Below are 13,673 nucleotides of genomic sequence, written 5' to 3' on the forward strand. Positions count from 1 at the left end.
TGCAGATGATACAGTCTTATACTCAGCTGGCCCCTCCCTGTATTTTGTGTTAAATGCTGTACAACAAAGCTTTCTTAGTGTCCAACAAGCTTTGTCTACCGTTAACCTTGTTCTGAACACCTCCAAAACAAAGGTAATGTGATTTGGTAAGAAGAATGCCCCTCCTCCTACAGGTGTTATTACTACCTCTGAGGGTTGAGAGATTGTGGTAGTCACCTCATACAAGTACTTGTGAGTATTGCTAAAAGGTGCATTGTCATTCTATCAGCTCATATCAAAGCTACAGGCAAAAGTTAAATCTAGACTTGGTTTCCTCTATCGTAATCGCTCCTCTTTCAACCCCATCTGCCAAACTAACCCTGATTCAGATGACCATCCTACCCATGCTAGGTTACGGAGACATAATTTATAGATCTGCAAGTAAGGGTGCTCTCGAGCAGCTAGATGTTCTTCAACATTCGTCTAATCAGATTTTCCACCAATCAAATCAAATTAATTTATATAGCCCTTCTTACACCAGCTGATATATCAAAGTGCTGTACAGAAACCCAGCCTAAAACCCCAAACAGCAAGCAATGCAGGTGTAGAAGCACGGTGGCTAGGAAAAACGAAAAAGGCCAGAACCTAGGAAGAAACCTAGAGAGGAACCAGACTATGAGGGATGGCCAGTCCTCTTCTGGCTGTGCCAGGTGGAGATTATAACAGAACATGGCCAAGATGTTAAAATGTTCATAAATGACCAGCATGGTCAAATAATAAAAATAACAGTAGTTGTCGAGGGTGCAACAAGTCAACACCTCAGGAGTAAATGTCAGTTGGCTTGTCATAGCCGATCATTGAGAGTATCTCTACTGCTCCTGCTGTCTCTAGAGAGTTGAAAACAGCAGGTCTGGGACAGTTAGCACGTCCGGTGAACAAGTCAGGGTTCCATAACTGCAGGCAGAACAGTTGAAACTGGAGCAGCAGCATGGCCAGGTGGACTGGGGACAGCAAGAAGTCACCATGCTAGGTAGTCCTGAGGCATGGTCCTAGGGCTCAGGTCCTCCTCCTTGAGAGAGAAAGAAAGAAAGAAAGAAAGAAAGAAAGAAAGAAAGAAAGAAAGAAAGAAAGAAAGAGAAAGAGAGACTGAGAGCATACTTAAATTCACACAGGACACAGGATAAGATATAACAGACTGAACCTAGCCCCCGACACATAAACTACTGCAGCATAAACACTGGAGGCTGATACAGGAGGGGTCCTGTTCCAAAGGGGAACGCACAGGCCGAACGCGCACCTCCCCACGATTCCCAACCAATGCAGTTTCGACCATACAAACGCTCCACACCGCGTGGCCGCGGCCACCCTAATCTGGTGGTCCCAGCGCGTACGACCCACGTGGAGTTCCAGGTCTCCGGTAGCCTCTGGAACTGCCGATCTGCGGCCAACAAGGCAGAGTTCATCTCAGCCTATGCCTCCCTCCAGTCCCTCGACTTCTTGGCACTGACGGAAACATGGATCACCACAGATAACACTGCTACTCCTACTGCTCTCTCCTCGTCCGCCCACGTGTTCTCACACACCCCGAGAGCTTCTGGTCAGCGGGGTGGTGGCACCGGGATCCTCATCTCTCCCAAGTGGTCTTTCTCTCTTTCTCCCCTTACCCATCTGTCTATCGCCTCCTTTGAATTCCATGCTGTCACAGTTACCAGCCCTTTCAAGCTTAACATCCTTATCATTTATCGCCCTCCAGGTTCCCTTGGAGAGTTCATCAATGAGCTTGATGCCTTGATAAGCTCCTTTCCTGAGGACGGCTCACCTCTCACAGTTCTGGGCGACTTCAACCTCCCCACGTCTACCTTTGACTCATTCCTCTCTGCCTCCTTCTTTCCACTCCTCTCCTCTTTTGACCTCACCCTCTCACCTTCCCCCCCTACTCACAAGGCAGGCAATACGCTTGACCTCATCTTTACTAGATGCTGTTCTTCCACTAACCTCATTGCAACTCCCCTCCAAGTCTCCGACCACTACCTTGTATCCTTTTCCCTCTCGCTCTCATCCAACACTTCCCACGCTGCCCCTACTCGGATGGTATCGCGCCGTCCCAACCTTCGCTCTCTCTCCCCCGCTACTCTCTCCTCTTCCATCCTATCATCTCTTCCCTCTGCTCAAACCTTCTCCAACCTATCTCCTGATTCTGCCTCCTCAACCCTCCTCTCCTCCCTTTCTGCATCCTTTGACTCTCTATGTCCCCTATCCTCCAGGCCGGCTCGGTCCTCCCCTCCCGCTCCGTGGCTCGACGACTCATTGCGAGCTCACAGAACAGGGCTCCGGGCAGCCGAGCGGAAATGGAGGAAAACTCGCCTCCCTGCGGACCTGGCATCCTTTCACTCCCTCCTTTCTACATTTTCCTCCTCTGTCTCTGCTGCTAAAGCCACTTTCTACCATTCTAAATTCCAAGCATCTGCCTCTAACCCTAGGAAGCTCTTTGCCACCTTCTCCTCCCTCCTGAATCCCCCCTCCTCCCTCTCTGCAGATGACTTCGTCAACCATTTTGAAAAGAAGGTCGACGACATCCGATCCTCGTTTGCTAAGTCAAACGACACCGCTGGTTCTGCTCACACTGCCCTACCCTATGCTCTGACCTCTTTCTCCCCTCTCTCTCCAGATGAAATCTCGCGTCTTGTGACGGCCGGCCGCCCAACAACCTGCCCGCTTGACCCTATCCCCTCCTCTCTTCTCCAGACCATTTCCGGAGACCTTCTCCCTTACCTCACCTCGCTCATCAACTCATCCCTGACCGCTGGCTACGTCCCTTCCGTCTTCAAGAGAGCGAGAGTTGCACCCCTTCTGAAAAAACCTACACTCGATCCCTCCGACGTCAACAACTACAGACCAGTATCCCTTCTCTCTTTTCTCTCCAAAACTCTTGAGCGTGCCGTCCTTGGCCAGCTCTACCGCTATCTCTCTCAGAATGACCTTCTTGATCCAAATCAGTCAGGTTTCAAGACTAGTCATTCAACTGAGACTGCTCTTCTCTGTATCACGGAGGCGCTCCGCACTGCTAAAGCTAACTCTCTCTCCTCTGCTCTCATCCTTCTAGACCTATCGGCTGCCTTCGATCCTGTGAACCATCAGATCCTCCTCTCCACCCTCTCCGAGTTGGGCATCTCCGGCGCGGCCCACGCTTGGATTGCGTCCTACCTGACAGGTCGCTCCTACCAGGTGGCGTGGCGAGAATCTGTCTCCTCACCACGCGCTCTCACCACTGGTGTCCCCCAGGGCTCTGTTCTAGGCCCTCTCTTATTCTCGCTATACACCAAGTCACTTGGCTCTGTCATAACCTCACATGGTCTCTCCTATCATTGCTATGCAGACGACACACAATTAATCTTCTCCTTTCCCCCTTCTGATGACCAGGTGGCGAATCGCATCTCTGCATGTCTGGCAGACATATCAGTGTGGATGACGGATCACCACCTCAAGCTGAACCTCAGCAAGACGGAGCTCCTCTTCCTCCCGGGGAAGGACTGCCCGTTCCATGATCTCGCCATCACGGTTGACAACTCCATTGTGTCCTCCTCCCAGAGCGCTAAGAACCTTGGCGTGATCCTGGACAACTGTCGTTCTCAACTAACATCAAGGCGGTGTCCCGTTCCTGTAGGTTCATGCTCTACAACATCCGCAGAGTACGACCCTGCCTCACACAGGAAGCGGCGCAGGTCCTAATCCAGGCCCATGTCATCTCCCGTCTTGATTACTGCAACTCGCTGTTGGCTGGGCTCCCTGCCTGTGCCATTAAACCCCTACAACTCATCCAGAACGCCGCAGCCCGTCTGGTGTTCAACCTTCCCAAGTTCTCTCACGTCACCCCGCTCCTCCGCTCTCTCCACTGGCTTCCAGTTGAAGCTCACATCCGCTACAAGACCATGGTGCTTGCCTACGGAGCTGTGAGGGAACGGCACCTCAGTACCTCCAGGCTCTGATCAGGCCCTACACCCAAACAAGGGCACTGCGTTCATCCACCTCTGGCCTGCTCGCCTCCCTACCACTGAGGAAGTACAGTTCCCGCTCAGCCCAGTCAAAACTGTTCGCTGCTCTGGCCCCCCAATGGTGGAACAAACTCCCTCACGACGCCAGGACAGCGGAGTCAATCACCACCTTCCGGAGACACCTGAAACCCCACCTCTTCAAGGAATACCTAGGACAGGGTAAGTAATCCTTCTCACCCCCCCCCCCCTAAAAAGATTTAGATGCACTATTGTAAAGTGGCTGTTCCACTGGATGTCTTAAGGTGTATGCACCAATTTGTAAGTCGCTCTGGATAAGAGCGTCTGCTAAATGACTTAAATGTAAATGTAAATGTAAATGGGTCAGGAGACACTGTGGTCCCATCCGATGATACCCCCGGACAGGACCAAACAGGCAGGATATAACCCCACCCACTTTGCCAAAGCACAGAGGGATATCTTCAACCACCAACTTACCATCCTGAGACAAGTCCGAGTATAGCCCACAAAGATCTCCGCCAAGGCACAACCCAAGGGGGGGCACTAACCCAGTGCTCCTTATAGGACACATCACTGCACTCTCTTCTCCTCTGTAAACTGGTCATCTCTGTATACCCGTCGCAAGACCCACTGGTTGATGCTTATTTTTCACTGATATTTAGTAAGCTTACGTATCGGCCTCACGGCCTTCGTCAGAGCTTTTGTGATTTTTAAAATTAGCACCCTTATGTAGACCTAGCCCCACCCACATCCGTTCCACACATCAAAGGGGGTTGGAGGGGAAGGAAAAACAAATAAGTGCTACCAAATATAACAATATGCATTTCATAAATATTACAAAAGTGTATAAATAAGACGTATTAAACACGTCTGTAAAACCACAATGAGGACATAGCAAGTTTTCATTAATCATTGGGTACATCGTACAACAAACACCAGAGTAATCTTAAATAGGCACATAATACATGTTCAAATTCACAACATAACGTACATAGGCATTTCATCATTAAGTCCTTCAGGAAATAATGTCTGGAGGGTGAAAATCCCAAAACATTCTCTTTTACTCAGATTATTATAAATATCACCTCCCCTGTCTGATATATTAACTTTCTCTATGCCACAAAATCTAAAGGTAGAAATGTCATGCTTTAAGTCATTCAAATATACTGCGACTGGATAATCCCTGTCTTTTCTCCTGATTTAACTTTTATGTTCACTAATTCTCTGTTTGAGAGATGGGGAGGTTTTACCGAAAATGCAGAGCACACGTGGACATTTAATCATGTAAATAACATGGGTGGTAGAACACATAATAATAAAACATTTTCCTGTGTGTCGGTGGCAGAAATATTTTCACTTCATCATACTGTTGCACTGTGCACATCCTCTGCATTTATAGCTACCATTTGGTAGAGGTCGTAAAAGAGCCTGGATGATTTTCTTTTGTGGCTGGCAAAAGACAATTCCTTCATCTTGTTCAACTGTTGCCATGCACCTGCAAATAAGATTGCTCATGTGCGAGTGCCTTCTGAATTTTTATGCTTATTTATAAAACACTCTTAGGCCTCACTCTCCCTATCTGAGATATATTCTGCAGCCTTCATCCTCCACATACAACACCCGTTCTGCCAGTCACATTCTATTAAAAACTTCTTTGGGCTGGGGGCAGTATTGAGTAGCTTGGATGAATAAGGTGCCCAGAATAAACTGTCTGCTACTCAGGCCCAGTTGCTAATATATGCATATTATTCGTACCCTCTTAGAACACTCTAACATTTTTTGTTTGAATGATGTCTGTGAGTATAACATAACTCATATGGCAGGCAAAAACCTAAGAAAACATCCAACCAGGAAGTGGGAAATCTGAGGTTTGAAGTTTTTAAACTCTTGGCCTATCGGATACACTGCGTCTTTGGCGTCAAATTACACTTCCTAAGGCTTCCACTAGATGTCAACAGTCTTTAGAACCTAGTTTGATGCTTCTACTGTGAAGTGGGGGTGAATGAGAGGGGAATGAGTCAGAGGTCTGCCAGAGAGCCACGAGCTGGTGACGCGCGTTCATGTGATAGTTAGCTATCATTCCATTGCATTTCTGAAGACAAAGGAATTCTCCGGTTGGAACATTATTGAAGATTTATGTTAAAAACATCCTAAGGATTGATTCTATACATCGTTTGACATGTTTCTACGGACTGTAACGGAACTTTTTGACTTTTCGTGTGTCCTAGTGATCGCGCGTCATGAATTTGGAATACTGGGCTAAATGCGCGAACAAAAAGGAGGTATTTGGACATAAATGATGGACATTATCGAACAAAACAAAAATGTATTGTGGAACTGAGATTCCTGGGAGTGCATTCTGATGAAGATCATCAAAGGTAAGTGAATATTTATAATGCTATTTCTGACTTCTGTTGACTATACAACATGGCGGATATCTGTTTGGATTGTTTTGGTCTCTGAGCGCCGTACTCAGATTATAGCATGGTGTTTTTTACGTAAAGTTTAAAAAAAAATCTGACACAGCGGTTGCGTCAAGGAGAAGTGTATCTATAATTCCGTGCATAATAGTTGTATCTTTTATCAATGTTTATTATGAGTATTTCTGTAAATTGATGTGGTTCTCTGCAAAATCACCGGATGTTTTGGAACTACTGATCATAACGTGCCAATGTAAACTGAGATTTTTTAATTCTTGTGACTCTCAAACCCGGATCCGGGAGCGTGATCATAGCCTCAAACTAATTAGCATAACGCAGCAGACATAAATATTCCTAGAAAATCTTCCTATTCATGAAAATCACAAATGAAATATATTGAGACACAGCTTAGCCTTTTGTTAATCACACTGTCATCTCAGATTTTCAAAATATGCTTTAAAGCCAACGCTAGACAAGCATTTGTGTAAGTTTATCATGGCATAATGCTATGCTAGGCTCTGCTAGTAGCAGGCAACATTTTCACGAAAATAAGAAAAGCAATCAAATTAAATAATTTACCTTTGAAGAACTTTGGATGTTTTCACTCAGGAGACTCCCAGTGAGATAGCAAATGTTCCTTTTTTCCAAAAATATTATTTTTGTAGGCGAAATAGCTCCCGTTTGTTCTTCACGTTTGGCTGAGAAATCGACCGGAAAATGCGGTCACTACAACGCCAAACTTTTTTCCAAATTAGCTCCATAATATCGACAGAAACATGGCAAACTTTGTTTAGAATCAATCCTCAAGGTGTTTTTCACATATCTATTCGATAATATATCCGTCGGGACAATTGGTTTCTCATTAGAAGCGATTGGAATAATGGCTACCTCTTGCTCAATGTGGTCCCTTACGGCTATTCTTCAACATAAATGCGTAAAAAGACGTCACAATGGGGAACCTTGGGGAATATGTAGAAAGCGTAAGCTCATTCGTAGCCCATTCACAGCCCTATAAGGAGTCATTGGCATGAAGCGCTTTCAAAAAATGCGGAACTTCCTGTTTGGATTTTTATCTGGGTTTCGCTTGTAACATCAGTTCTGTTGCACTCACAGACAATATCTTTGCAGATTTGGAAACGTCAGAGTGTTTTCTATCCAAAGCTGTCAATTATATGCATAGTCGAGCATCTTGTCGTGACAAAATATCCCGTTTAAAACGGGAACGTTTGTTATCCAAAAATGAAAATACTGCCCCTAGAGTCGCAACAGGTTAATATAAATATGAACTTTATCGAACAAAACATAAAATGTATTGTGTAACATGACATTCTATGAGTGTCATCTGATGAAGATCATCAAATGTTAGTGATTGCAAGCAGCAATGTCTGATTCTACACCACCTCATAACTCTTAAAGGGAGTTGAATTAGAAAGAAAGCAGATGTAAAACATTCAGCACTCTAGCATTCTTGTATGTTATCATTGTCATTGTTTTCAATGGATCTTGCATCTCCTCTTTAGATGTTTCCGAAAGACCATGGGAGATGCAGTACGGGAGATGCTGTACAGGAGACACAGTACACATGACATTTTTGATGTTCTTATGTATATTACGCACCTTCATTTTGGCAGCCTCTTTGAGTTGCAAGTTCTCTGTGTGTTCTGATTGGGCTGCAGACGTTGCCATTCCCGATCACAACGGGAACCAGGAAGGACACTGGGAATCTCATCTATCTGGAAAGGGGGGTTTGTCAATACAGCCCAGAGGGAAAGGGGGGTTTGTCAATACAGCCCAGAGGGAAAGGGGGGTTTGTCAAAACAGCCCAGATGGAAAGGGGGCTTTGTCGATACAGCCCAGAGGGAAAGGGGGGTTTGTCGATACAGCCCAGAGGGAAAAGGGGTTTGTCAATACAGTCAAGAGGGAAATGGGTGTTTGTCAATACAGCCCAGAGGGAAAGGGGGGTTTGTCGATACAGTCCAGAGGGAAAGCGGGGTTTGTCGATACAGTCCAGAGGGAAAGGGGAGTTTGTCGATGCAGTCGAGAGGGTGAGGGGGGTTTGTCGATACAGCCCAGAGGGAAAGGGGGGTTTGTCGATACAGCCCAGAGGGAAAGGGGGGTTTGTCGATACAGCCCAGAGGGAAAGGGGGGTTTGTCGATACAGCCCAGAGGGATAGGGGGGTTTGTCGATACAGCCCAGAGGGAAAGGGGGGTTTGTTGATGCAGTCCAGAGGGAGAGGGGGGTTGTCGATGCAGCCCAGAGGGTAGGGGGCTTGTCGATGAATCTTTGCAGAGGGGAAGGGGGTTTGTCGATACAGCCCAGAGGAAAGGGGGCTTGTCGATGAAGTGCAGAGGGGAAGGGGGTTTGTCGATACAGCCCAGAGGAAAGGGGGTTTGTCGATGCAGTCCAGAGGGAAAGGGGGTTTGTCGATACAGCCCAGAGGGAAAGGGGGTTTGTCGATACAGCCCAGAGGGAAAGGGGGTTTGTCGATACAGCCCAGAGGGATAGGGGGTTTGTCGATACAGCCCAGAGGGAAAGGGGGGTTTGTTGATGCAGTCCAGAGGGAGAGGGGGGTTGTTGATGCAGCCCAGAGGGTAAGGGGGCTTGTCGATGAAGTGCAGAGGGGAAGGGGGTTTGTCGATACAGCCCAGAGGGAAAGGGGGCTTGTCGATGAAGTGCAGAGGGGAAGGGGGTTTGTCGATACAGCCCAGAGGGAAAGGGGGTTTGTCGATACAGCCCAGAGGGAAAGGGGGTTTGTCGATACAGCCCAGAGGGATAGGGGGTTTGTCGATACAGCCCAGAGGGAAAGGGGGTTTGTTGATGCAGTCCAGAGGGAGAGGGGGTTGTCGATGCAGCCCAGAGGGTAAGGGGGGCTTGTCGATGAAGTGCAGAGGGGAAGGGGGTTTGTCGATACAGCCCAGAGGGAAAGGGGGCTTGTCGATGAAGTGCAGAGGGGAAGGGGGTTTGTCGATACAGCCCAGAGGGAAAGGGGGTTTGTCGATGCAGTCCAGAGGGAAAGGGGGTTTGTCGATACAGCCCAGAGGGAAAGGGGGTTTGTCGATACAGCCCAGAGGGAAAGGGGGTTTGTCGATACAGCCCAGAGGGATAGGGGTTTGTCGATACAGCCCAGAGGGAAAGGGGGTTTGTTGATGCAGTCCAGAGGGAGAGGGGGGTTGTCGATGCAGCCCAGAGGGTAAGGGGGGCTTGTCGATGAAGTGCAGAGGGGAAGGGGGTTTGTCGATACAGCCCAGAGGGAAAGGGGGCTTGTCGATGAAGTGCAGAGGGGAAGGGGGGTTTGTCGATACAGCCCAGAGGGAAAGGGGGGTTTGTCGATGCAGTCCAGAGGGAAAGGGGGGTTTGTCGATACAGCCCAGAGGGAAAGGGGGGTTTGTCGATACAGTCCAGAGGGAAAGGGGGTTTGTTGATACAGTCCAAAGGGAAAGGGGGTTTGTTGATACAGTCCAGAGGGGAAGTCGTGTGATGATTCGATTTTCAAGTCAAGAATCTTCTCATAGGTGGCTAGAAAGAACGAGTCTTATCAACAAAACGATTATTCAACCTTTAAAAATATTGCAAATACATACACAAAGATTATTAACTTAACTATGCAACAACACATTCATAAATTACGTGGCTACTTAATGACTAGCAACGTAGCTGCTGTTCAAAAGTGTCCCACATAAATGTGGTGGTTTTGAACAAGCAGTATCTGGACTGAAACCATAATATTTATATTGACTGTGTCAAGCAAGCCTCCATGATTAAAAGGCAAGACAAGAGACAAGTATAAAAATACTGAGAGAAGGATAGATAGATAAAAATATGCTCTGGGTGAAACACAAACCCTTATCAAATGCCTGTTCATCAAAAACAAGGCTTTAATCAACCATATCACACGTAGGAGGAAATGAACTACGGTTATCTCTTCATTTGAGACAGGATAACAGATCATGTTGATAATCATCTTTCCTGGTCTTTGAATATGGTCTTAGTCATCTCATTTTATGTCCATTGCAAGACTTTGGAAGGTAAAGGACAACTAAAGAATAGGCTTAGATTGATGAGAAGATGTTGGTTTGAGTGTGGTTTCTTCCTGTGGAAGCTGTTATCATGTTATTTTCGATGAGGTCATGTCATTCAGGGGGGCTGGACTGTTGCTGGGTGAGGTCATGTCAGTCTGGATGGCTGGACTGTTGCTGGATGAGGTCATGTCAGTCTGGATGGCTGGACTGTTGCTGGAGGAGGTCATGTCAGTCTGGATGGCTGGACTGTTGCTGGAGGAGGTCATGTCAGTCTGGATGGCTGGCTGGACTGTTGCTGGATGAGGTCATGTCAGTCTGGATGGCTGGACTGTTGCTGGATGAGGTCATGTCAGTCTGGATGGCTGAACTGTTGCTGGATGAGGTCATGTCAGTCTGGATGGCTGGACTGTTGCTGGAGGAGGTCATGTCAGTCTGGATGGCTGGACTGTTGCTGGAGGAGGTCATGTCAGTCTGGATGGCTGGCTGGCTGGACTGTTGCTGGATGAGGTCATGTCAGTCTGGATGGCTGGACTGTTGCTGGAGGAGGTCATGTCAGTCTGGATGGCTGGACTGTTGCTGGATGAGGTCATGTCAGTCTGGATGGCTGGACTGTTGCTGGATGAGGTCATGTTAATGAGAAGGGCTGGACTGTTGCTGGAAGAGGTCATGTCAGTCTGGATGGCTGGACTGTTGCTGGAGGAGGTCATGTTAATGAGAAGGGCTGGACTGTTGCTGGATGAGGTCATGTCAGTCTGGGTGGCCGGACTGTTGCTGGAGGAGGTCATGTCAGTCTGGATGGCTGGACTGTTGCTGGAGGAGGTCATGTCAGTCTGGATGGCTGGACTGTTGCTGGATGAGGTCATGTTAATGAGAAGGGTGGACTGTTGCTGGAGGAGGTCATGTCAGTCTGGATGGCTGGACTATTGCTGGAGGAGGTCATGTTAATGAGGATGGCTGGACTGTTGCTGGAGGAGGTCATGTTAATGAGGATGGCTGGACTGTTGCTGGATGAGGTCATGTCAGTCTGGATGGCTGGACGGTTGCTGGATGAGGTCATGTTAATGAGGATGGCTGGACTGTTGCTGGAGGAGGTCATGTCAGTCTGGATGGCTGGACTGTTGCTGGATGAGGTCATGTTAATGAGGATGGCTGGACTGTTGCTGGAGGAGGTCATCTCAGTCTGGATGGCTGGACTGTTGCTAGATGAGGTCATGTTAATGAGAAGGGCTGGACTGTTGCTGGATGAGGTCATGTTAATGAGGATGGCTGGACTGTTACTGGATGAGGTCATGTCAGTCTGGATGGCTGGACTGTTGCTAGATGAGGTCATGTTAATGAGAAGGGCTGGACTGTTGCTGGATGAGGTCATGTCAGTCTGGATGGCTGGACTATTGCTGGATGAGGTCATGTTAATGAGGATGGCTGGACTGTTGCTGGATGAGGTCATGTCAATCTGGAGGGCCGGACTGTTGCTGGTATCCAGTTAGATTACAGAATCTCTCTCTATTTCTCACTCTCTTTACCTTTGTCTCTCTCTCTCTGTCTTTCTTTCTCTGTCTTCGTCTCTCTCTCTAATCCTTTCTTTCAACCTGTCTGTCTCTCCTACCGTCTCTCAGCATATCATAGCCTTCTACATAAATCCAATTATATGACAGGCGGTGGTTGGTGTGGTAACAGACAAGAACCATCTCATCCACCACTACCATGGAGATACATATAGAGACAAAGAAGGGGAGGGTGAGAGATCCAATGTACTGTAGCCATGCAATTATGTTACATCCTGTATGCTGCCATCATAGTTAGGGCCCCCTGCGGTGCAAGCGGCTCAGGGACAGCCTCTCGTTGTTTAATCCCTATCTTTAAATTGACAGACTGGTAGGAAAATCTCCAAAACGACCCTATTGTCCTCCCACTTAGAAAAAGCAAATTGCAAAGCTTTATAGATCCGCTCTCCAGACAACACGTTTACACCCAGTGAATGGAGAGAATGAAGAAGCACCGACACCGCAATGTAACATCTGGCTTTTCCAATTTTTTCTGACCGAGCCAATAAAAAAAGCAATGCATACCGAATTAAAATAATGTAAAAAAGGAGGAATATAAATGGGAAGCGGAATTGATCCAGTTGAAGCTCATGTAAATTAATTGGAGAGAGAAGGAAAGCTTTCTCCAGTCTAGTGCTCAACTGACACAGCTGGAGAAGGGCCTTTGGCTTGCCTTTATCCCAATTAGTTGAAGCTTAAGTGCAAAGCCTGTTGGGCAGGGCCGGCCCAAGTCTGGTTCAGTTTTGCTTGGCTCGTGTACTTACTTTGTGTGTGTACGTGTCAGTGTCTGTGTTTATGCACTTGTTGTGGTGGGAGTATATGTGTGTGCTTCTGTGTGTGTGTGTGTGAGTATATACGCATGTGTGTGCCTGTGTGATGTGTGTGTGTGTCAGTAGACCACCTTAATTAGACTTGTGAATTGCACAGACATACAGAAACACATACGAAAACACACATACACACACAGACACATACACACACACACACACACACACACACACACACACACACACACACACACACACACACACACACACACACACACACACACACACACACACACACACACACACACACACACACACACACACACACACACACACACACACACACACACACACACACAGCCCAGGGCTTGGCTGAGCGCTCTGGCATATTTTCACAAAGAGAGGAAAACTCCCCTGAGGACCCGGGAACAATAGCATTTCATCCCTCTCTTTAATAACCCTAGCATCTCTCCTTCTTTCTCTCGTAATTTCTTCCCCCCCCATCTCTATCACTCTACCTCCCTTTCCATATTTATTCTCTAATCTCAGCACCTTTGTTCTGTGCATTCATTAAACACTGCCCTACATATTGGTGCCAGGGATCAATGGTTGCCAACGGTAGCAGCTCCCAGTATGCATTGCGACGTGTGGTCGTTTTTTAATGAGTCCGTTTCTATCCTTCTATCTGTCATGCATGACCAATGAGCCTTCTCCGATTTCACAATCACAACAAGGATCAGAATGGGATGAAAATGATAATCACAACAAGGATCAGAATGGGATGAAAAGGATAATCACAACAAGGATCAGAATGGGATGAAAAGGATAATCACAACAAGGATCAGAATGGGATGAAAAGGATAATCACAACAAGGATCAGAATGGGATGAAAATGATAATCACAACAAGGATCAGAATGGGATGAAAAGGATA

General features: G+C 47.2%; 1 protein-coding gene across 1 annotated transcript; it reads right to left on the reverse strand.

Moving 5' to 3' along the window:
* Positions 1 to 7,902: 7,902 nt before the first annotated feature.
* Positions 7,903 to 10,894, reverse strand: LOC127910530 (uncharacterized). Its single transcript, XM_052474573.1, has 3 exons — positions 10,715 to 10,894; positions 8,931 to 9,670; positions 7,903 to 7,969 (listed from the first exon to the last, which is right to left on the reverse strand). The coding sequence occupies exons 1-3, from the start codon at positions 10,892 to 10,894 to the stop codon at positions 7,903 to 7,905; spliced, it is 987 nt and encodes a 328-aa protein (XP_052330533.1).
* Between the last annotated feature and the right edge of the window lie 2,779 nt (positions 10,895 to 13,673).

This window comes from Oncorhynchus keta, chromosome 21, assembly GCF_023373465.1.
Source record: "Oncorhynchus keta strain PuntledgeMale-10-30-2019 chromosome 21, Oket_V2, whole genome shotgun sequence".
In the NCBI taxonomy this organism is placed as follows: domain Eukaryota; kingdom Metazoa; phylum Chordata; class Actinopteri; order Salmoniformes; family Salmonidae; genus Oncorhynchus; species Oncorhynchus keta.

Excerpts from the sequence above, each read along its gene's own strand:
- LOC127910530 (XM_052474573.1), bottom strand. The coding sequence starts at position 10,894 with ATGACCTCCTCCAGCAACAGTCCAGCCATCCAGACTGACATGACCTCC. Across the intron at positions 9,671-10,714 it reads CCTCATCCAGCAACAGTCCA|CCCCCTTTCCCTCTGGGCTG; the intron begins GCCAGCCATCCA and ends TTCATCGACAAG. Across the intron at positions 7,970-8,930 it reads CCCCCCTTTCCCTCTGGGCT|CATCTCCCGTACTGCATCTC; the intron begins GTATCGACAAAC and ends TCTCCTGTACAG.